This window comes from Corvus brachyrhynchos, unplaced genomic scaffold, assembly GCF_000691975.1.
Source record: "Corvus brachyrhynchos isolate BGI_N302 unplaced genomic scaffold, ASM69197v1 scaffold23, whole genome shotgun sequence".
Taxonomy (NCBI): domain Eukaryota; kingdom Metazoa; phylum Chordata; class Aves; order Passeriformes; family Corvidae; genus Corvus; species Corvus brachyrhynchos.
The window spans coordinates 806219-830900 of NW_008238983.1; the positions used below are offsets into that span (position 1 = coordinate 806219).

The 24682-nt window shown below is 39.3% G+C and overlaps 1 protein-coding gene across 3 annotated transcripts in view; it reads right to left on the reverse strand.

Annotated features, from left to right (window-relative positions):
- The window catches only part of LOC103618744 (cadherin-6), a 104005-nt gene continuing 79323 nt past the window's right edge, over positions 1 to 24682 (reverse strand). For all 3 annotated transcript variants that reach the window (XM_017738731.1, XM_017738732.1, XM_008637178.2), the window contains exons 6-12: positions 23679 to 23866; positions 21985 to 22238; positions 16132 to 16268; positions 11589 to 11710; positions 10670 to 10787; positions 10331 to 10582; positions 1 to 6694 (exon numbers count right to left, since the gene is read on the reverse strand). In XM_017738731.1, coding sequence (XP_017594220.1) covers positions 6204 to 6694; positions 10331 to 10582; positions 10670 to 10787; positions 11589 to 11710; positions 16132 to 16268; positions 21985 to 22238; positions 23679 to 23866 — 1562 coding nt within the window. In that variant the 3' untranslated portion in view covers positions 1 to 6203. The remainder of the gene's footprint in view (positions 6695 to 10330; positions 10583 to 10669; positions 10788 to 11588; positions 11711 to 16131; positions 16269 to 21984; positions 22239 to 23678; positions 23867 to 24682) is intronic.

A 24682-nucleotide genomic window follows, 5' to 3' on the forward strand; every position in this document is an offset into this window, starting at 1 on the left:
TCAATACCAAAAGCATTTATTTTAAAGGGTTTAAAAAATCACAAATCACAATAGGAGTTTGCCAGATCGATTTCGCTCAGTAACACAGTTAAGATGCACATAGCATTTATTATAAGGCCTTTCTTTTAATTTTTCAGAGCAATGAAAGTAATCACAGAATTAAAACAGTACAGTGATTCTGAAGAGTTTTTTGTGTCAAAATCCAGAACAATTTTGTGTTTGCAGTGTTCTTTCTTTGTTGTCTTCACCTGAATGCTTAATAATTCTATAAGTTTGTATCTTTAATAAACACTAAAGTAATAGATCATAGAAAACTAAAAGCTTATAGAAAGTGTCTCCAAGTATATTTACATAAATAGTGCAGTCTCATAGGAAAAGTCAAAAGCCCATGGGAATGGAAAGGATTTCTCTATATGCTGAACTTATGCCTTATTTGTCGAATCGACTTTGTGGTAGGAGAAATTTAAACATAGCAGCTCCTTTTTTATTTTTTTTTTCTTTTTTTTTCAAATTTATTTTTAAAGAAAGCAAAAGATGCATGAAGAAAAAAAAGATAAGGGCAGGTTCTGTAAAAACTCCTTTGAAATACAGTAACTCTAAACACAAGATGACAGTTTTGTGGCTTTTGAGTGCCACAGGCCTGCCTTGCCTATGACTGATTACCTCCCCTCACCCCCCACGCAATTCACCTCTCTTCTTCTTAAAATGCTCAGTTCTCTGACACTTGTACTTCCTGTAACCCCAGCCACAGCTTTTGGATACCTACCATTGAATTTTATGAACTGTTCAGGAAACTGTTTAGTGTATGACAAACACAGGTCTGGGCTCAACAGTGTAATATTGCAAAATGATGGGCAGGATCGAGATTGTTTCAGCTGGCTTAAATAAAACTGCTGAGGGCAGAGACTGGTATTAAAGGATTGTGTTGGTGTTCTGTGTTTTTCTCTCTTCCTGGAGCAATGCATGAGTCTGTAGACATTAAATATGCTTTTGTTTCTCTTTAAGAATGGAAATGATCTCTGAGAAAAGAACTCTTTCTAAAGACTGAATTGAAAGCAAAAAATATTGCGGCTTTGACATTTACTGGACGAGGCTGCTGTTTCACAGGTGTAGATGGGTTGGAAAAATCCTGCCCTTCACAGCTCATGACATAGCTCATACTCACTGGAAGTAGCACAATGACTGTTACTTTGTCAGCTCTCATTTGATGAGGAAGCTCAGACTGCAGAGTTAATTGAAATGCAAATAGGCAGGGGGATGGCAGCATCCATTTGGGACAGTGGTCTTCTGAACCACTTCAATACTACTCATAGCCAAAGGAAACATGGAGAGACCTTTCTAACAGACAGGGGTGCTTGCAGAGAGTTACCTGCTCAGAACCACTGTGAGGAATTCTCTCTGCAGAAAACCACCAAGACAATTATGCTGCAGAAATTTACTTGCTTTCCTTCTGAAAGATCTACATGGAAATTGCCTGGATTCAAGCTGCTTGGTCAAAAAAGACGCCTTTCTCCCTATCCATGTAGATCTCCCTCTGGTGTGCCAGGAAATCTGAACGTGTTAGAAGTCCACTGTTGGTTCTGCTCAACTAGATAACTCTGGTTTTGAAACATGGCCAGCTTCCAGTGTTCATTATTTCCCTTCCTTTTAGTCATACTGTACATATGTAGACACACATTTCTAGAGCCATTTCTCTCTGCTATACTTTTTCATGACTGTTCTGGTTTTTATGGTACTGCAGATGTTCAGTTTTTTGGTCTTGCGGGATTATTTTTTGTTTTGTTTTCATAACAGGGAAATGGAAAAGTTGTAACTTGTAATGTAGACTGCTACTTCCTAAAGTGGGTTATTTCAAGGTTGCCTCTTCCATTCACATTTAACAGTGACAAAACACCCATCCATAGAATGAAGTAAGGCCAGAAAAATATATCTGTTTCTTAGGAAAAATTTAGAAAATATTGGTACAGGTGACATGTTCTTCTACTATGTATCTTTTCCAGCCCTTTATTAACAGAAATAACTGAAAAATACAGACAATTTGGTTTTCTCATGGTTAGACACAACTCCATCTATGTCAGGTTTGGGAACACATCTCAGTCCCGTGATACTGCTGGCAGAGCCTTGTGCAGAGCTCTCTGCAAGTCTTTGCCTCAGCTCTCTTCCAAGCACCTGTCTACATGGAGGTGTCCTGGCACAGCTGCACTGGAGGCATGGGCTGCCACATCTCCCCATACTGGTGCTGCTGTGGGATGGAACTGGGTTTAACCTGAAGTAGTTCACCTGGGGTAAAAAACCCCCAACAAACACAAAGCAAAAACAACTCCCCACCAGTTTTCTGGGCTAAAGTGACTTCTGTTGGGAGTTGAGATGAAATAGTTACTGTAGAAACCTTATTCCATTTCAAGTGTAGAAATGTTACTGTTCTGCAGCAGCATGGCTGGCATGGACTCCCAGGTCCCTGTTTCATGTTGACTCCACAGAATTCCTTGGCATCTTTTAATACGTTTCCTGTTGTTAGGCCAGATGCCTTCCCAAATTAAAACCCAACTGCATTTTTATCTCTCTACCTGGCTTAGCTAAACTGCCTAATAATATTTCTTCTTCTGAAAAAGGCGTGGTTGTAAGAAGAGCAGGCTTAAAACAGCCTTGAAAGCCACTTCATAGCCCATAGTCCAACACTTGTTTATCTACAAATGACAATTGTAGCACTGTGTGAAAGCATTGTTAAATACTCATTTCTATCATCTAGCACGCCACCATGCAACAAAGTGCAAAGAAATACTACTGCAAAGGTTTGTATTCACTGCAATATGGCACTTTCAATATTTAATATGCAGTAATGATTTTATAAATTGCACTTTGTGGTACTGCCAAGCAAGAAGAACAGAAAGAATTGAACTCTCCTTGCTGTGTGAGAGGTGCTAAATCTGTTTAATTTGCAGGAAAAAACAGACCTTAAAATGCATAAATGATAATTTGGATGCAAGGTTGCCTCAAATTTTCTTAGAAGAATGCATTTGCTATTCAGGCACCATATTTGTGGTGACATAACATAATTTTATATATATAATGTATTTACATAACAGGCACGAGTAGCCACTCTCTATTATTTACTGTGTGACTCAATGGACAACATAAAACCATCTTTGAATTAAAAGGAAAAAAACCCAAGCCAACCCAAAACTTGTGTCTGGACTGCTACTAACAATCACTAAATCAGACAAAATCACTGTACAAACATAGGAAAATAGTTACAAGGAGTTCAGTGATCCTCCTGTCTCGTTACTCCACCCCAAGAAGTGACTAATGCAGGCTGACTTGCAGGGGGCCCAGCCCCTTCAGGGCACCAGGGCTGTCTTCAGCCAAGTGCCACTCATTCCCTCTTCCCAGTGAGCTGGGGGTGGCTCGCAGGGCCAAATACCTGCGTGGCTTCACTGCCACCTGTTTCCTACGGGCTTAAGGAGGGGAAGGGACAGCTCACTGGCTCACATCGAGCATCCAGCTGGATTCTGAGCTTGAGGCTATTTGCTGGAGGCAACCCCAGAGTGCAGGGTGAGAGAGGCCTGTGTTAGGAAGTCACTGGGAGAGCCCCTGGAGGGATATGCTGGCCCCACTGACTGTGTGAGGGGAGCAGCCTGAAGTGAGGGACCTGTGGCAGGTGGTGCTGAGCATCTGCTGCTCCTCCACATATCTGAAATCCAGATGGTCTCTCCTGTCTGCCAGAGCCAGCTTTGGACAGATTGCTTCCTAGAAGTTCTGATTTCAAGGAAGCCATGAAGAGCTAGGCTTTTATCATCTTAAATTACTTAGGGGCCCTCACGAGGACATAATAAAGCTCTAACCATGCCATTGCCATTATGATGGGTGCAACAGCTCAGCCCCCCACTAAGTGATGGAGTTGGGAACCACACTCCGTTCGACTTTAACACTCTGAGAGGCCTCCAACAGGGATGCCGAGGGCTCTGGACCCTTGGAAACCCTGGGCTCCTCTGCTCTGGAAGCATCCAATCTATAATGCTGGGCATCTGCAAGCCAGTAGCTTCTGTGCCCTACACCTACAGGCGTGCAGTGCTCCTCCCTGTGAATGAGTCCTTTCCTGCCCAGCCAGGGCCACAGCATGGCTGGCTCATCCTCTTCCCTCTGAGCTGGTCCACAAAACCTAAAATTCTGTCATTGTGGTTGTAAAAGTCTAATATCTGGGACTCTTACAGCTCTCTTTAACTCACTAGGAGTAATGAATTCCAGGGACTAATTTTTAATTCCTCTTAGTTTTCTGTTCATTAACTTTTTTCTCATCTCTCTTTATTTCTGGAGTAAATTGGAGCTGTTTAATTTTCAAAATGATTTACTTAAAATTTGGGGGAGGAGGAAAATAGATCCATTCCTGTAATGCTGCTACTAAATACTGTTTCATGAAATAAATGAGAATAGTTACACGTGAGGTATTTACAAAAAAAAAAAATCCTTCTCTCCTTGGCACAGTCCCATGGGCTGGTTCCCTACTTTGGGACACAGGGTGGCATTTAACTCCTGGAACTGGATATGCCCCATGGCAGTCCCTTAGGGTTTCCTCCAGATAGCCTCTCCTAGATGGCTGGATTTGAAGAGCAGCCACTACGTTTGACGAACCAACTGAAATACTGAGTGGTGTGCAAGCTATAAAGAAAACTGTTTTGGCCCAAGATTATGGCATTTTCCCCCACTCCATGCATGGACAAAAATTACTTAGCTTGGCAAAGCAGATAAACACACACAGAGAAACTTGTGGTTAAAATTTTAACATTTGGTGAAATCTTTAACAACCCTGGCTGAGTAGTTTATTTTAAAAAATGAGTGATAATTATAAACCCTACTTTTCAAGCTGCTGGAATGACCATTAATTCTCACTTATTTGTTCATTCAGGACTTGAGTCTGGAAGAAAAAAAAAGGAAAAAACTACCCGAAAGCATGGAAAGTTACTTCCTCTGGCAGACTGCCAGTGTTTTCCATTTCTAAAGCATTTTCCAAATGACTTACATAGTTCTTGCAACATCCTGATGAGGTAGGCATTATTTCCCCATTTTATAGATAGCAAAACTGGGCAGAGAGTCAGTTAGGAATCCACCCTGGACATCCAGGCAGGGAAGGTCAGGACAAAAAAAACCACTTTCCTCCTCAGCAGTTGCTCCTTTTGCCCCAGAGGGTGGCAGTCACCTTTAGGCCACTCCTCCCCACCTGCACATGAGAACAGGCAGGAGTAGCTGGATATGAACACCCTGACGCCAAGCTCCCCAGGACAGTGGCCATCACTGATGTGCAGGTGGGGGCTGACTGAGGAAGTGCAAACAAAAGCACAGTTATGATCTGTTCCTTCCTCCAAGTCATGACCTAATCTGGAGCTGCATTTGATGACGTTCCCTGTATCGCAAAGCAAGCCTGTGTTAGAACTGGGAAACCATCTAAGAATTAGGTATTGGGGCTACTGACCACACACACGTGCACACACACACAGCTCTCCAGCGATGCTAGGTCCAACGAATATATACACAGCAGTCAATGAACTATATATATGTGTGTGTTAGTATGATTCAGCGCAATGGGGCAATGGTGAGTTCTAGAGAAACACTCAGGTTTAAATGACCATTAAGCGTCTCTACCCTCCTCATGAGTAAAATGTGTGTTTGATGTTCTTTTCTCAGCTTACTCTACTCGTATTATAAACCTTCATTCCATCACCACTACTTTTGACTATAATACATAGGGTAAACTAGGGTACCTCATTACATTGGGATGTGCAATACACAGTCGACAGAGCAGTCGTCTGAGCTGAATAGTCTGAATACAAGTAAAAAGCAAGTGAGCTTAAACAGTAATATACTCCAATTTACAATATAAGCAGAACAAGTAAAAATATTGCTCCCCATCTGATCTTTTTTTTCTCTCCACTACTGCTGTGCCTGTAAGATTGGCTTGGTAAACTGGATGCACTCAAAAAAATAAGGATTTTGCCTCTTGGAAGCTCATAAAATGATACTAGAAAAAGTTTTCTGATGGCTAACCCACACAGACTGCAGTCATTAGACAATTCAAATGGATAGAATAGAGAACCCTTTCACACAGCTGTGGAGAAACAGAAAGAAATAGCCACTTCACATATCCCAGTGCTGTTTCTGGGAATGAGGAAGAGAAAAAAAAAAAGAGAAAGAAAAAAAAAGACAACATATTAAGAGTCTTTGTCACTGTCCATGGAGCCATACATATCTGCCAGCTTTTTAAACCGAGGTCCCCAGTCACTGAGGTAATCGTAGTCCTGATCTCCGTCCGTAGTCACCGACTCCAAGGAGCTGAGGGACTCGGCCACAGAACCATTACCTTCGTACGCGTAGGTTGCTAATGAGTCATATGGGGGTGCTGTTGGATCTGTATCATTTTCCTTTAGCCGCTGGTTAATGAAATCTCTGACATCCGTGTTATCCCGCGCTGTTGCAGTCCGCCGTGGCATAAAAAGTGTTTCCGGCACAATGTCTCTGCGTAATTTATTGTCATCTATGGCTTCGGGATTCCTCAGCGTGCCAATATCAAACGCCTGCGTGTCTTCCTCTCCACCACCTTCATCGTTGTAACTGACAATGTTGTCTCTGATGTCTTCTTTGGAAATTATCAAAGGCTCTTTTTTCCGCTGCCGTCTCAGTGCTGCAAACAGCACCACGGTAACTACAAACAAAAACAACAGCGAAAGAGAAAGGGAAAGCAGGTTAATCCCCAGCTCCACTAAAGCCCAGAAGAAATGCTGCGCCTCTGCTTGAATTTGAAGTTTCAGAGGATGTTTTGCAAAACTGAAGATGTGCATGTCAGATTTTCAGGCTGCGCTTGCTGTGCCTGTGAGTTCCTTGGGAGATGAAATGGCATGGATGCACAGAAGAAAGGGGATGTCAAGCCTGCAGGAAGCCAAGCAGAATGTCTTTTTGCCAGTAGGCACTTTGTTACCCAGAGCCATGCAGTAATTCTGTCACCTTGAGAGCAGAACTAGTTTAATGAGAGTTAGGAAGGAAGAACCACCTTCCCCACAATAAATAACACCAGATGTTATTTAGGTTGAACCCCTTGGACAATATGCAACTTCTGCCATGGACAAGGATGGTATCTACTGAGCTTAGCAAAGCTGAATTTCAAGATAACTAAATCTATCCTCTTCTGGGAAAAAAGCTTGGAATATGGAGTGGATTTTCAGTTAGCACAAAGTCTGAGTTTTATTAACTTCCCTGGAATGCTTTTACAATGTACATCACCTTAAAAAGTACACAAATTAAATCATGGGCTGATGAGTTATGATAAAGTTATTTTTTATTCTGACAAAGGCAGATTTCTAAAACATATTTTATGTCCTTTGTTTTAAAGTGTGCATGTTCATACACATATTTTTCATTTATTTGGAGGGGAGGAGCTCTTTCCATGACTCCAATCCGAATTTTAATATTTTTACTCAATAATGATTCTCATTACTGATGGAAAAGTGGACACAGAGGGAGGAAAGGGATATGGACAACACTTTCCTACAGAAGCTAATTTCAGATTTCTTAGCTGAATACTACATTAAGATGTAAATGGCTGAATATTGACAAATGAACAGCAACAAGGAACAGGGATGTATTTCTGCTGTCATTATTGCTTTGGTAGTCTGAAGTCTGCAATGCCCAGCATTTCAGCTCTGCCGTGCAAACTCCAAGGAAAGACACATCTTGCTGTCTTTACGGTTTTTTCATAGCAAAGCAAAGCAGAAATGCCTAAACTCATTGATGTGAGATGATAAGGTGGATCAAAATGATCTTTCATGTCAGCTTTGTTTCTAAAATGGCGTGTGAGTCAAAGCACAGTAACTGTTAAAGAATTTTTTTTCAGTCCCTTCCTCCGTTGTAACCTTTTAAGGCCAATGGCAAGGACTAAGGGTGTCCCCAACACAAAACTTTATTCCATTGAACCTGATCATTCTTAACTTCCTTTGACAGACAAATTCTGGTGGGCTTTTTCTTTTGGTCAGGGGGGTGGTTGGGTTTTTTTGTTTGTTTGTTCGTTTTGGTTCAGTTTTTTTGGGGTTTTTTGTTGATTTGGTTGGTTGTTTTTTTAAATAATGAGTTCCCCTGCGGGATTGCTTAGAGCAAAATACTGTCTGTAGCTGTGCCCAGGTACCTTGTAGGTTGACTATGGAAGGTCACCAAGAAGACAGGATAAAGTAGGAAAATGCTGTGTCTTACCACAGGAATACTGCAAATAAGGAAGAACATCTGTCAATATGAGCTGAAAGGAAATAGTGAAGTTGAAGGATTAGGAGAGGTGGTTCAGATGGCATTAGAATCTCAGCCTAATGATGAGGATTTACTTATGGTGTCACAGAAGGGTCCTAATCTGAGCGATGCTTCTTCGTGCTGCTGTGCAAAAATGCAGTAAGAGACAACTGTCTTCCTCAAGATCAAAAAGCTGTGGTGCTGTGTGGAAGGACTGGTGAAAGGTGTGTATGAAAGAAGAGAGGTAGCTGGAGAACATTTTGGAGAACTTGAAAAACCCAGTGTCAGTTTGGAATGGGCTTCTGGAACAGTGAGTGGCAGAATGGTCTGATAAAGCACAGGAATGACAGATTTTACAGCAAAGAGTTGCTGAAGTATCTCATTCCAAAAACAGTGTTACACAGAACATGCAAGGATGAGACTTTGATAATTACATCACGTCTGATATGTGGATTTTACTGTTTTGTGCTGAACTTGCAGGAAAAAGACCCCACCATAAGCTACATGTTGAAGTTCATCACCTTTATTTGCATGTCTGTGTTCAGCATATCTGAAGCCTCCTGATAAGATGCTAAACTTACTCAAACTGCATATAAACCTAGCAATTTACAGGCAATTTTTGTTGCTGCTAAACTTTGAGTTGTGGTTCAGGTCTGCCCAGAGTATTGTTTTTCACTCAGTAGTGGTTGCACATTCAAACCCTGCAACCAACCTGAAAATAGAAAATTATATAGTTGAGTTAATTGAAAATCTGCTTATGGTGCATGGTGGCATGAGCAGTAATTGACATAAAGTGCTGCTTAGCACACAGAATCAATTATTTTCGATTGACATAAAACAGGAAATCGTTTAATGTCAGATTGGTATTAATGAGCACAGTTTTACTAACGAGTGCAAGACTACCTGCAGCATTACATTACTTTTTCTGGTAAGGAACTTAATACAAAGTGAGCTCAGCCCTTAGGGGCAATGATACCATGTTTTGAAAAATGAATTTAATGGTGAATTAAAGATCAGATTGTTATTGTGGGAATCTTTTCTGAAAATGGGATAGTGCTCATTTGAGGAAGTCATGACTATACTGTTAAAAGTCTGAGAACCACAACATCATCTTTGACTCATTACTGGATAGGGAAATTTTGTTAAAAGTAAAGATCAGGATGACTCTGCAGTGGTGATAAGCATGTCCAAGGAAGATAGGAGTATGGTAAAAAGAAGTAGAATCATGAAGGAAACATCTTCTTCCCTGCCTGACCCTACTGCTGTAAAATTGGTCCGACTCCCTTCTTTCCTCCAAGCATCCTAATAACAACTCCCAGAGAACAGCCTACGTTGTATTGTACAGTTGTCCCCAGATGAACAGGTACAGCTAATGGCCGAGTGACCAACTATCTCTGTTTGCAGTACAAGAGGGGTGGAACCTGAGAGGAATGTGAGAGATGGTGCAAAGTGTCCTTATTTTCATATATATTAAAAAAAAATGTTGACCACCTGTAAGTGCTGTAGCCAGAGCTCTGCACATCCTCCACACTCAGGATCCAACCTCTTTCTAATCACAGGTGGGTGAAATGGAGGACCCTGCAGCGTTTGAGAGAGTCCTTTAGTATCATTCAGCATCCTTTTCCAACAGAACAGAAGCACTGAGACTTGTTTCTCCTCAGTTTAGAAATGAGAAGTTAATTCTTCAAAACTAAGTTATCTGCCCTCCTTCTGTGGTCAACAGAAAGGGATGGACACCTGCAGAGGGTTATGAGTAATGTGTCTGGTCCTCCTTAGATACCAATAAGAGATGGGATGAATGTCTCTCTACAGGTGTTTCTTTCCATTGACCAGAGGGTGGAGCCCAGCTGTCTCCTCTTCCTCATATATCGCTAACTTTTAGATAACTAAGGTTAGGTAGGTTGTGCCCTACACACCCCATCTGTAGCAGCCCTCAGAGGAAATACAATAAAATATGTACAGGATGAAACAACGACGTCTTTACTTTGCCATTGTCCTAGTCTGGGAATAATCATTATAGCAATGCAAAATAACCACAAAAGGAACAAAAAGTCCCTGAACTACTTACCAAGTAATATAATGATGCAGAGAAGAATGGCAATAAGAGCCCCAGTGCTAAGACCAGTAGGATGAATCAAGGCTTCTGCATTACAGGACAGCATCTTCCCTCGATGGTCACAAGCACACACTCGAATAGTCACCGTTTCAGTGCTGCTCTGGATGGGGTAATCATTGTCTGATATCACCACTGGCAAGAAGTAGGTACTTGTTTCATGCCGGTTATATCTGGTTTTTCGGGTGAAAATCCCTGCTGTGTTGTCTGGAAACATAAAGCATGCATTAAGACTTCATCTGAAGACTGAAAACAAGGATAAGATAATAAAGAAAAGTCTTCCTAGAAATTCACCTCTGTTGTCCTGTAGTGTAAAGTTTGAGCTGCTGGCTGCCTCGGGAGCTATGGAGAATGAAAACTGATGTCCATTGTAAGAGTCATCTTTATCAACAGCACTTAATGTTTGTATCAGCTGAAACAATAAGAACAAAATTATCTCCTAAGTCAGTGAATTTTATGTTTATTTATGTACTCTAAAAAAATCTTGTAAAAGCAATCTTTTGTATTTTTTTTTCCTTCTGCTTCCAGGCAGATGATGTTGCTATAATGAGCTAAAGAAAAGTGATCCGCATGCTGCTGATGCTGTTTAGGATCACCCTACTATCACCATGCTATACCATTGGTGAGTAACATAAGGAATTTGAAAGCTGGCAGGAAAATCGTGTTGATTTCAACAGAAGGCTTGTGTTAATGCCACTCCAGATCGGCAGGAAACCTTTGCATGTGACAAGCAATGGAGATGAAAGGTGAGACAGTCCAGGATGACTTTATATTTGTCTACCCAAATCTCATGTCACAGAAATAGTTTGGCTGAATCCTCCAAATTATCTGCTGCTTTGAACTACTTCACAACAGGAGTGGTAGACTGAGAGTTATCTAGCAGGAAAATAGTTGTATCACAGACAGGACCTGTAACACTTATAGACCTGAAATTGTTTCTGAAGGAGACAGTGGAGGTACCTGAATAAAGCAGAGGATGAAATAATGAAAATAAATCAGGGGTAACAAGGTGCAGTACAGAAAATAACATTCAAAAACAGACCATCATGTTAGCTGGAAGAATACTAAGTGAAATAGATACTGTGCAGCCACTGTTAAATTTTGCAATTAAGTTTGATGCAATGCAAAGTGCACCTCTTGATGAGGTAATGCAAGAGTAGTAGCAAAATTCATTTCATTTGGAGTATTTTCTTAGTACAAGCAGACAACACACCTGTTCTGCCTTTGCGTTTTCACAGACGAAGGTCTCATAAAACATGGCAAACTCTGGAGCGTTGTCATTTACATCCAAAACCTTAATGAACACTGGGACACGGCTGCTTTGTTTTGGGTTGTCTGAAATGACAAAACCAGAATGGAGATTTTATTTAGCCCAGTTACTGACTCAGTGCAATGGAAGAAAAGGACAGACTTGGAGGCTCATTGCCTTAATTCTTCTCACTCAGAGCACTTCACTTACATTCTGTTTATTTCTGGTGAATGTGTTATGGGATGAATGTAGTATCATTAATTCTGCATAAACTATAGAGTTAAGATAGATTAGGAGTCCAGGATTTACAAATTCCTTTGACCATTCCAAGTGTGATTATGAATGTATGTGTGATATATGTAAATATAATACTGGAACTAAATTAGATCTATTTATTAGCCTGACTGATACTGTTTAGTGGCAGTGAAGTATCTAGAACATATTCCCTTCCTTAACTCTCAAACAGGAAGACTGAAGAGTCATGAGGATGAGATTGAGTGGGTTTTTTCTTCTCCATTTGTTAAATGTAATACTCGGTGCTGTACAAATCTTGTGGCACAGTTCCTTAAGATACCATGATTATCATTATGTTATAGAAATAGTAATTGCAGCTGTGATCACAGATACTTTCTAACCTGTTGTGAATTGTTTTGCCTGGTGTTCTAGGGTAAATACCAAAGTGTATCAGCTGAGAAACATAAGCACTATATAAAACCTGCAAATCCCCCTATGTAAACAATATTTTTTTCCCTGTAAGGACTGCATAGTGCCAAGAGGTTGAACTTGACAAGGATATTCCTGAGCATAGAATACTAATGAAAATACTGTCATTGTTCTGGATAAAAATGAAAACATCTGGAAATGCACCATACTGTATAGACCATTCTTTTCCTGTTGGGAGGAGACAGACCTTAGTCAAAAAGATGCACAGAATAAGGAAGAAAAGCAGTGGCAGCAACCCTGCCTAGAGCCAGGCATGGTGAAATAGGCAAGATTCTGAGTCAAAAAGTCACACCGTAACAACCACTGACTCCTAAAAGATCGGTACAAGATCTGGTCCCAAACAAATTTTTCATCACTAATCAAAAGAAACCCAAGAGATATCGCCATTGATCTGTCTCCTTTGTGCTCCGTATCACACAATATCCACCTAGGAGTATGTGGGTATGGGAATGTCAGAGAGTGAAATCTGAGTGGAAGAGTGTGATTGAAATAAGTTTCATTTAAAACAAACACCTTCACCTCTCTTATATGAGGGCTCACACTGAATTTTCCTATGTTGATTTCCTACCCATGTTAATATAGTTTATTAATACATTTTAACCTATCATTCAAGTGAAAAAATAGTGCAATAAAATATAGCGGATCTAAGACTCTATATTCCTCTGCAAGCATTCATTATAGTAGCTGGTTGGTTTTATTATTATATTTATTCATTATAGTAGCTTCTATTTATTCATTATAGTAGCTTGTTGACTTTAATAAAAGTCCTATTAATGTGTTTATCATCCTTTTATAAATGTGAAAATGCTTTCTCCAAAATTGGCACTGCTTATTTGTATTACAGAGCTCAGTCATTTGGACAAAATATTGTGCTTTAAGGCTCCACAGTCCCACTGAAGTTAATATGATTCCATTAGGCATAAACCTCTAATACGAGCCATTGGGCTAAATTCATTCAATGTATAAAATAACAGTTTATGTATAATACAGACTAGGCTGAATTCTGTGCTAAAACACATCAATAAAAGAGTTGAATTTTTATAACAGGTAGAAATCAAAGGCACTCATTTGAAGTCACAGGACTATTGGCAAGGCTATTTTGTAGGGCATACTTTTCTAACAAATACATTCAAATATATTCACAAACATGTTTCTTCTCCTCCCAAGAAGGAGAATTGTTTTCTTTCCCGCTTTTTAAACCTAAACCTATATATTTTCATTTTACTTCTAGGTGCTTAAGGTTCTCACAATTTAAAATCATACTGTAATAAACAGAGGCTTCATATAAACTCTAGGCTCTTCGAATGTGTGCCTCTTCTCTGGTTTAATGGAAATTAATATACATCTTCAAGTCTTTTCTTTTTGATATATTGTGTCATCATCTTTCAAGTTATTTGTGCAAATTAATTTATGTAGGTTCATTTGTTTGCATTATCCTTTAATTAATGCTGGGGTCCATCTCCATTGACTCAACAAACTGCTTAAATCTATTTCTCTCTATAGGGGTATGTTTTCTGCTGAGCCAGCAACCAAAATGTTAAAGTGGGTTTTTTTTTCAGAATACAGCCTCAAAGTCCTGCCAGTGTTTGACTTGCCCCTAAGTGTTAAGTAACAAATATTTAAAAACACTCTGGGAATTGTCTCTGGTAAATCACCTGTAATTCTGCAGCTGTGACTCACTAGACCTGTGTCCCCAGTTTTAATGCCAGTTTGCTGTCTGACTGTGGCAGATGTACTGACCCTGTGTTTCACCAACTATTTATTTGCAGCAGTCACAGCATGACTGATTCTCTGGGCTGCTGAGCAATTGCAGCTCATACTGATGAAAAAGGAGAACGTTTAGAAATGGAGCAATCTAAACTTACTGACAATTCTAGACAAAGGCAAAACAACTTCTGTATCTTTTTTTTTTTTTTTAACTATAAAACGAAATCAAGAGCAGTCATCACTGGAAGGTGTTTCTCTTTATGCCTTTATAATTTTTTTTTTTCTATATCAAAGGGAACACATTTGAAGGCATATCCTGCCTATAACCTGACTGGGTATTTCTTTTAGATTACTTCAGTGAAATATACTTGGAGCTTGGTGAGATAATGTCACTGAGAGTAGTAAGTGATTCTATGGAATTTAGTGCAATGGGACTTTAAGTAGCCTTGCTAGAAATTTCTGGGTTTAGCCAGGAACAATAAGCAGTGGTATTTTCCAGTCTAGTCCCTTGAGACTAAAATTAGTGAAGTGTCCTGGATCAGAACAGTAACTACACTTCAACCAAAAAAATTGCCTTTGGAAGACATCTACCCTAGTTAGGACAAATTTTGTCTAGGCTTAGTAAAGCACACCCTGGGAAGCAGCCTGAAAGGATTCTGACTAAAGAGAAATGGTAATTAAGACAGAAGCCTGTGTCAGACACAAGAGGTTAAGCTGAGAGGGTTTGGTGCAGTAGAAGGTCTGTGCTTATGGGAGAAACCAAATGAGAACTTCCTATAGATGCTAAGCTGGATTTCAGAAAGAATACAGTCTTCTGTACTGCAAGTTATTTCAGCCCAGCTGGGGTCAATGCAAGTGTTCTTGCTATTCCCAATGCTAAATGTTCTTGCTATTCTTTCATTTTTAGGCATTTATTTTTCCCTTCTGCTCTACCCAGGAGCTGCCTATAGTGTACAATTTTTGACCCTAGAACCCTCCTTCAAGAACTTCATAGAAACACAACCATGCGACTAACATTCAGTGTTTGGCGTGCTGAAATCCTGTACCTAGCATTAAAAGGTGCAAACTTTCATGGGAGGGAGAAAACTATTAATGTCCTGTCATTCCTATAGGCTCATACCCACTACTCCACCATACAACCCCATTTACTTGCCTCAGTAGCATTGTTTTACGCTGGTTTTCAGTTTTAAAGAAGACTTACACAATAAAGAAAGTTGAGTTCTTTACACTCTTCTCAAATACAACTAAAGAAAAGTAGAGCTTACGTTGTCTCAGAAAAATCAAAAGTTTTTTAGCCTCTGAGGTGCAGAGAGACATTGTGACACTCAACAGAACTGGTGTTTATTTTAAAACTTATCTACCATTCCATCATAAACATAGGTACGGCGACTCTGCAAAAGCAAATAGAATTGCATTCCCTGCTATTTGAGCATGTGATGTACTTACAGATAATGTATTAAAACAAAGTGGATTGTTTATTAAGGCCATCTCGAATACATGCCCTTATCTTAGATCCCTGGCATTTCGACTTCTAAAATCAACAGGTCTAGGATTATCACAAGATTACTACTCTGGAACAATCCTAAACTAAGTGACAGACTGATTTGTAACTACACCTTGTAATCTCAAAGGATGCACACAAAGTAAAAAATGGAGATGCATAAAACTGATTAAGATCTGGGCACCTAGCTCAGCCCAGCCACCTTAGCCTTATTTGACAACATCCAGTCTGAATGAGATTGAATTCAGCCAAGGAATGCAGTTTGGCTTTAAACCATCTGTTTTGCTGCATGTCAGTTTCAAAACTCAGCAACCATGTTCGAAATTTGAAGTGGCTATAACTGATCAGAGAACACAGAACTGTCACATTTTCTCCCTGCTAAGTCACCTCTTCATGAACTGTGTCCCTAATAAACACAAAACTGCAGATGACCTCTTGCAGAGTTACTGCTTCTTCATTAGTATTGAGTGGGCTATCCATAAACCTGACATGTGTCCAGCTGTGCTTTCCACACACTCAGCTAGAAGGCTAAATTCATTACATCAGGGACAGGAGTCGTATTTAGGTTTAACTTACTGATCTCTGCTGCTATTACTGTAATGTTGTGCCACAGCAGCGTTTCCCGGTCAAGGGGTTTTGAAGTGAATATCGAACCATTTCCTGAATTGATGTTGAATACTCTGTCCATATCAGTGTGACGATCTACAGAGTACCTGCAAACACAGAGACAGGGGTTAGAGGCATGCTTTCCTTTCAACGTCTATGTTCTAAAACCATTTTCTAAGACTAGACATCAAACAGCGAGTAAATGGGGTTTCCTTTTGTTTTCAGCACAGGCTTCAGAGTCTTTATGTATTCGCACAAAGAGCTAGTTCTGAGCTACTGGATAATGACACATTGGAGGTTTGATTTAGAAGGTGGAGTATTGTCACTGAATAAATGAATTGCTGCAGAATTTACATACCTCTGAGAATCATCAAAGCTTTGTTTTTAGTGAAAAATGTGAAATCTGTGTCCTGAAAGATACGAAGTTTATTTTAAGGCTGAGTTGGCTTTTCCTTTATAAAGCCTTCTTTTTATGGTTTGATATCTCAACTGTTCCAAATAATTTCTGATATAAAATTTGACAGCTGGGGTGCATTTGTACCTTTCACTTCCCAGCGTTTAAAAAGGCTGCCCGCCCAAACCAAGTCAGCACGGAACAGAGATTCATTATTCCATGGTACATATCACACAAAGGTTTGTTGTAACTCATTAAAACGAACATTCTCAGCCCTGCTTGATGGTATCTGTATGTGAAAATGAATGCTAACAAGCTCTGGATGAGCTCAGAGTTTAAATACAGATTCAAATTTTCAATCTGATCTTTTGCTTTTTCCCCTGAACTAAATCCAAGTTTAAAAGTAGAACTCTCCAGTTCCCGGGAGAGGGTGCTACCACCTTGATCCAAATGCTGTGACTTGGTTTCGTCTCTCCTGAAGGGAAAATTCTTGCATAAATTATGGAACTTTTGACAGAAATATGTCTCTGATGTTGCCAAAGCAAGAATGCAATTGCATTATTCTGCTCTTGTTTCAAGCCCAACTCATGTACAATCCAGGACATAGGAAGCCCAGTGTGCTCCCTTGCTCTCCTTGCAGGCCACGTCAATGGAGACAAGGCAGCTACTGCTGTGCCTTGTGTCCAAACAAGGGTAAAGATAATGGCTGAGCTGGTAAGCAGTCAGATGAAAACTGGGCCAGGAGAATGACTGGCAGAGTTTACTGCCACTACAGAATTCAGGGGAACTCAGAGGCTGAAGAAAAATTTCTCTCCCCTGCTCTGCCCTAGAAGCAGCTGCAAGACATGTCCTTTATTCTGCACAGACTTCCTAGTGCTTGTGCAGTGTCTCTTAAATTCTGAGAAAGATCTTGCATGAAAGAAGAAGGGAATAGAAGAAACCAGCTGAACTGTGATTCTGACAAGCTTTAAAACTAACTTGCTAATTATCTTCTGATTTTTTTTTCCTTCTTTGCAAATAAAAAAGTGGGATATAATGCCTACAGCAAATTAGACTTATTAGGTCTTATTCCAAAGTAAGAATTTTAAGTGTAGCCTACCTTTCAAAACAAAACAATGGCAAGTATTAATTATTTGTACTAAACTGTTTTCCTTCTTCCATGTTAAATTCCTAGAGAAGCACCCAAATGACATTCAAAGGTACTAGCACAAAAAGCTAACATTTTTTGGTAGGACTTGCATAGGCATAGCTTGCTAGGTCTTCAGGAGTCCAGATTTAGTTTTCATTCATTGCTGTCACTTCACTGACAGTACTGCAATTTTGGCTGCAGAAGTCAGCTGTGGTGTCCCTAACTTAGCTCCTTTATGCAGCAGTGTGACATTACCATCAGCTTGAAAAGTCTTGTTTTGTCCAAATCTAAATACCAGGTGTGAATCTGTTGACTTGGCTGAAATGTTTAATGGGAACAAGTTTATACAAACTGGTCTGACTCTTTTATATATTGACAAAGTAAGTATTTGGTATGGTAAACATTTCATTTTAACTTTCATTCATTCAGGCTTTTATATGATATTATGTTGGTATCTTCTGAATTCAATTATTTTCAGATATTCTGTATCTCATTTCCATATCTTTCAGCTGTAATACTTTGGCATTTCCATTTTGCAGTTAAATCTAGATTCTGTATTCTTATTTGAAATGAAATATCAGGATTTTCCATAGATTAGCTGTTCCTGCTAACTGTAATACTATGTTTCAGACTCTTATTCAGCAAGACATTTAAATAAGCAACTAGCTTTAGGCATGAGTTGTCTGTTCATTGGGGGTTTTTTCTTCAATTTTACTTTCACTCCAGCTTCATATTTTGAATGGACTTAAAATATCTCACTGTCTTAGCACATTTTAATGCCTTGGTGTATTGCAATCACTATCTTTGTAAGATTTCCCAAATTCAATCTCTGGTACAGTATCTGGAAGGAAAAAAAAAAAAAAGTTCTGGACTTTTTCTAAGATTACCAGGGTTGTAACATTGAAGAGTTTTTCTTCAAGATATTACAAATTTTAAAGTATTTGTAAAGCCGTATGTATATTCAGTCATTTGTACAGCAGAAACTCAAACTCATAAAAATAAAAGCAGCAGAGACAGTTTCTTAATGGAATGTTAATTTTATTTCTTCATATGCCAAGGAAAATACATACAAGGCCAGTGCATGTAAAGTATATTCCAATTATAACATTAAATCTGGTCTAGAAGGATGATTTTAATAAGGTAGACTGTCACTTCTGTTTCTCAGTTTGCATAATCCAGTCTCTTTTGATCAAGGATTTTTAATTATGTTGAACTGGTGGTGATTCTGACTTCTGGATCACAACCTAGTAGGAATTAAGTAGACAACATCAAACTAATTTTTACATTTATTTAATGAAATTACTGGTGTGTATTTGTCAGATTTCAGGACTTCATCTCTTTCAAGCTTTGAAGAATTGACAAGCTAGGAAGTTAAAAAGTATCTATGCAGACTCCAGTCTCTCCTTGTACATAACAGGAAGAAGGGAAGGGTAAAAGAATCTAACACATGCAAATATGTTGTCAGTAAAATACACAAACAAAATTTAGCCTTACATTTGTTTGCAGATCATTTTCATCTGGGGTACTTTAGTAAATCAAATCACAGCAGGAAGACAGTTCCAGTGACTGATGAACTTCATTATGCCTCTGAGGAGTTACTATAGCAAAAAAACTCAGCTAACAATTTTAAAAGATCTGATGTACAATACAGCAGTGCCAGTTTCAGCATTATTTTTTCATCAGTATCCAGTGGTTCATATTATTTCTGTGTAGATCAAACACAAGTAGAACGCAAAACTTTTGTTTTATAACACAGCTGGACAGTAGAGTGCTACTCGGGAGTGTGCTAATGTTACTACACATGGACACATTCAAATATAGCAAAACATGTACTGGTGCTTTTTTGTGTTTTCTCAATGTCATGTCAGAGCAAAACTTACTTATAAGACTTAGGCTGAGGCAATTTAGCTCTACCAGTACACAGGTCACAAATGGTTATGCAGTCTTACAGCCAGGGCAGATATCCGCTTCATTTTGCTATCGCTTCATTGTCTTGTGATGTTCAGCAGCTTGCTGTCTAATGTAACCACAAGTCAGGAAGATTTGTGGGTCAGGAAGGAATGTGTGTGAATTTTTCATAATGCATTTTCATAATGATATTGTGAAGGTTTCCTTTAATGGAAGATCAAAGGGGCTTTCATCTAACAGAGTTAGGGCTCAGTTTGTTTAAGAAGAGAAATCTTCACTCGAGTAGAGGAGAAAATGGAAGGTTTTCAATGTAATATCAAGTGTCTAAAGATTTTATTTTTAACTGTCAAGAAAAATTGACAAGCAAGTGACAAGTCATATATATACAGTCTAATTGCATCTTCCCCGAAGCTCAGAGTGAAAATCAGATTTCGCATCTCTATTGCATGATAGAAAAAAAAAAATTACCCTGTCAAAAAGATGCAGACTCAACCCATGCCCCTAAATTCTAGCAGATGCCCAAGATATTAGCACCATAAAATTACATTTATTGCAAGTTAACATCTCTCAGGTTACTGCTCTCTGCTGATTTCCTTTCTCTCTTACTGATTTTCATGTTTTTTCTTGCTATGTTTATTTCTATTACTCTAACCTCTTTCTCATTTTTATTTTTCTTCTCCTTGCATTTGGCTGTGGCATGCTATTAAGGTAAAAAGTAGACAAGCTTTCCGCTGCACTGCATCAGTTTTGACACTTCTACTAATTTTTGCCCAGTAACTATCCAGTACTTAAATATGCAAAGTACTTATACTGTATTTAAGAACTGCCCTTTGAAAGTTAGGTAAGTTTCAGCACACACATTCAATTAATAGCAAAGAGCCGGCAGGCAGTACTCAACAATGAACAGCATAGTCCCTATCCACTGTAAATCACTTATAATTAGGAGCTGGTGCTGATGTGAAATGCAAATGGTTGTAGTTATCACCACAGGGAAGGAGGGAAGCACTCCCCTTACTCTCCAGCACCATTAGATACAAAAAAGCAGGTTCCAGTGAAGACTGCAAGGGGCCAGCGTGTCACCCCAACTAATTTTTCACCTTCATGCTAGCATGTCCATGAAAATGTGCTACAAAAGATGTACATTCTGTCCCGGGGCTTCACCAAAGTTGGCAAAACATTATGCTGTTCTTTAAGTGACTGAGCTCTGCTGGCCCAGAATGGCATGTCATTGTTGCGTGTCACAATACAAATTTAAAAAAACCTTGATTACCGGTAGAAGGTATAGTCTTGAACTAGAATTCATGTGTAGGGCATGCTATGCAAACTGAAGATAGAGGGAGTTTCTGCCAGAAACATTTTAGAATTAGCATCTTTATCTAGGAAATTAAAATTATAATATTTACCACTTTCACAAGATGAGCTAAGAGCTTAAAACTTACTCATCATTGTAAGATATCTTGATGAAAGACAGTAGTTTGCAGAAGTGTAAAGTATTGATGGACTAGATTTTTATTAAACCTGCACTGTTCTATTATGATCAAAGGCTACTGTTGAATTTCCAAGGTGCCCAACTCAGAAACCTGCTGAAAATTGACCTGGATTTAATATTGCTGCACTTTTCAATTCCTCCTCTTGCTGCCTTGTCAGTAGCAATGAACTTTAATTAAAGCACACAACTATTTAGAAGTTCTTTAGCACTCTATCCAGTATGACTTAAGCACATTAAGCATGCACTGAAACAATACACAATTTACAAAAAAAGAAGTCTTAGGTATAGCTACTCCAACCTTAACATTTCCTCCACTTCCTCTAAGAACAGTTTATTGATTCATGGCAAGTTTAATTTATGAAGCTCATGAGACTGACTCTTATCTTACAAGCCTTGCACTGATATAGGTGAGATCAGAGCCTGCGTGTGCACATGAGCTGATTTTGAGGCATTTCTACTTGCAATTTAGAGAAGATAAATGTGGCCTCTGTTAAGCAGGTCTGGACAGATGGAAGAAGAAAAGGCTGCTGAATCACCACCCTGTCATATAGCCAAGAGGATGCACTGTGCTGCACTGGAAAATGTTAAAAGTGGAAGGAAAATACTAAGATTTTCTTAGTGCTCTTTTTGCAGTAAATTTTTCATGGTAGAAATAACCCCATACATTAGTTATTGAAGAGATTAGGATATAATTCAAACTGCAAAAGCCATGCAAAAACATTCACACATACCTAAACATGCCCAAGCATGAGAGATCATTTACTATGTAAAATACTCCATATTCAAGCATGCCCTACAATTCACATTGTTACAAGTGAGGATTTTTTTGTGTGTGCTGACATGATAAAAGCAAAATTAAAGCTGTAAAAAATTTACAGACAAGCTGAACTAGTATATGCTTACTTGACAGGGTTCTTGGCAGCATCTGGATCCTGAGCAGTTACTGTTCCTATTACACTGTTTAATGGAACATCTTCTTTCACTTCCATTATGTATGCTGGTCTGCTGAACATGGGGGGCTCATCTACATCCTCCACCTGAATTCTGACAGTAGCTGAGTCCTTGAATGGCCCCAAGTACAGGAATCGAGGGTCCACATGAGTATTGGTAGCTTCCACTTTGAGAATATACAAGTTTTTGTTTTCGAAATCCAGTGCCTGGGAAGAAAAAAAACCAGAGTTTGAGAAGTCTGTGGGGATTGCTGTGATTCTCAGCCAGATGAGCAGGATGAATGGTGGGAAGTCGTGGAGAGGCCTCTACTAGGTAACAGGAGCCTGAACTGGAATTAAAATGCTAAAAGAAAGGAGAAAGTGTGCCCAGCTAATACATTAAGAAGAAACTACTTTTTCAAGGAATTCTATGCCAGGAACTCCTAAACACCAAGTAGTTTTCTCATATAGCCTTAACTCTTCATGTCTGTTGTTCTGTCATTTTTGGCATTTTGATGATTTCTTATCTGTTTTGTGCCCATAAGCACCACACACTAAAGGAGGGAAGATTTTCTAGGTATTGCTTGTTTAGATACTGGCATTCCATCACTGAAATGAAACACTGTGACATCTAGTGTCTGGATATCCAAGACCACCTACAGCCAAAGCCAAACATGATTTTATGATAGGCTATGACTACAGCACACTCTGTTAAAACTATGAAGAAACAGTATTTAGAGACTCTTTGTCACTACTTGGGAGAAATGTGGGGACAGAGTAGTCACCCTGCTTTTCCATTCCATTTTAGAAGATTCACAGCTTCTGTCAGCAACAGACAGAAATACAAACGGAGTTAGACTGATATCATAATCAGCCCCTGGAAGGCATCTCCTAAAAAACAAGCAATGACAGGTGTCGTACTGATATCAACAAGCAAGTGCATGCTCGGAAAATCTACACAATGTCTATCTAGTGATGACTGAACTTGAACTGATGAAGGATGATATCTGTAACCTTATCAAGTTTGCCTGATAACCCACTGTAAACAATATTTCTCAAACCTTTTCTGACAACCAATGTGCAACCTAGTAGATGATGTCCACTGTGATCTCGCAAGGCACTGTGATTTTTTTTTCTAAAGCATGCTGATAGATTTATTAAATTTTTACAAAATGTGAGTCAAAAGAAATTTGTCTATATACTTTAATATATTATAGCTGCACTATTCAACATCCTCTGATAATGCAAAATAGGCCATGTGATACTCATTGCTTCTGTGGTCTTAACACAGTATTTTCTACTAAGCGAGCAAATCCTTTAAGCATCATAGGGAGAAAATCACAGTTGGATGGTGGTGCTTCCTTGAGTTTTTCTGTGGGTATGTTCAGGCTGTAGAATTTTTTTCTCAGTTGCATCACACTCCTTAGGTAATTTACTCTCTCAGGTCCTCCAAAGTATGTGCATTGGTTTAGTACAGGAGGTGTAAGAGGACGGACACCAATTGCTTGTATAAAAGAAACTTTACATAGGTAATGTAGAGATTCCCAACAGATAGAGTTCAAATTAACAAAAATGACATGTTGCACTAAAAATGAAAAACAAGTATGTGCTAGATAAAGGTTTGACCGGTGTTTCAGAGGCTGGGATTAAGCGTGTTAAGATGTGTACCTTTTTCACAGTTATAATTCCTTCCTGTGTGTCCTTGTCTGTGGTAATTCCAAACATGTCATATCCATCCCCCTCAGTGATGCTGTATTCGATCTCTGCGTTTTCATCCACGTCGGCATCGTTAGCTTTTATCCTGCCAACGGGGGAGTCGAGTGGTGTAGACTCAGGAGCTCTGAACTGGTACGTGCCTGCAGCAGAGAGAGGGAAATCTGGTTAGTCAGTCTCAACGTGCTTTGGACACCACCTCTCAGTCCACTGCCAGGGTGGGCATGTGTACGTGAGTTCGTGAGTCACTGTGTCCACAGGCCTTCCTGGGGCAAAAGCCTTCAGCTTCTGCCATACCTTCATGTGGATAAAAGTTACTAATTTTCCTATCTGTTTTCTCATATGGAGGATGGGCATTTTGCTTTGCTACAAACATGCAACTTTAGCAACAGATGTCCCTTTCTGGACGTTCTCATGGTCTCTGCTGGCCATATCAGAATTGTGTACGAAAAATGTCTTGAGGCCAAAGGGCAAATATTAAGAACTGTCAGAAGCCAGTGCAGCTTAGTAACACTAAAGCTGAATCCAGCTCAAATGCCTATTAAAAATGTACTACATTGAATTTTTGTCTGAAAAAAGCTACTTGTGCAATGTTGGCATTATGAAGCTGTATCTTTGGCTTTTATATTGAAGACGCTTATGCCCAGAGATGTATAATTAACTCATTGGGGGCAGAGTGCTATATTTCTTCTTAAGTTGCTCTAATTTAAATGGAAACTCTTTGCCCACAGCTAAGAACAGACTTTGAACCTAAATGACAAGTTGCTTCCAATAACTTTCCCAGCGACTTAACTGCCAAAGCTCACTGATTTGTCTGATAGTATCTGCAATTATTTTCTGTAACAGCTGCTCTTGACTTTGACACACACTGACACTGTGATACACACACATCATACAGAGAGCAGTGGTTAGACAAAGTAAAAAAGGAAAAAAATAGAGTGAGAAAGAAAGAGGTAAAG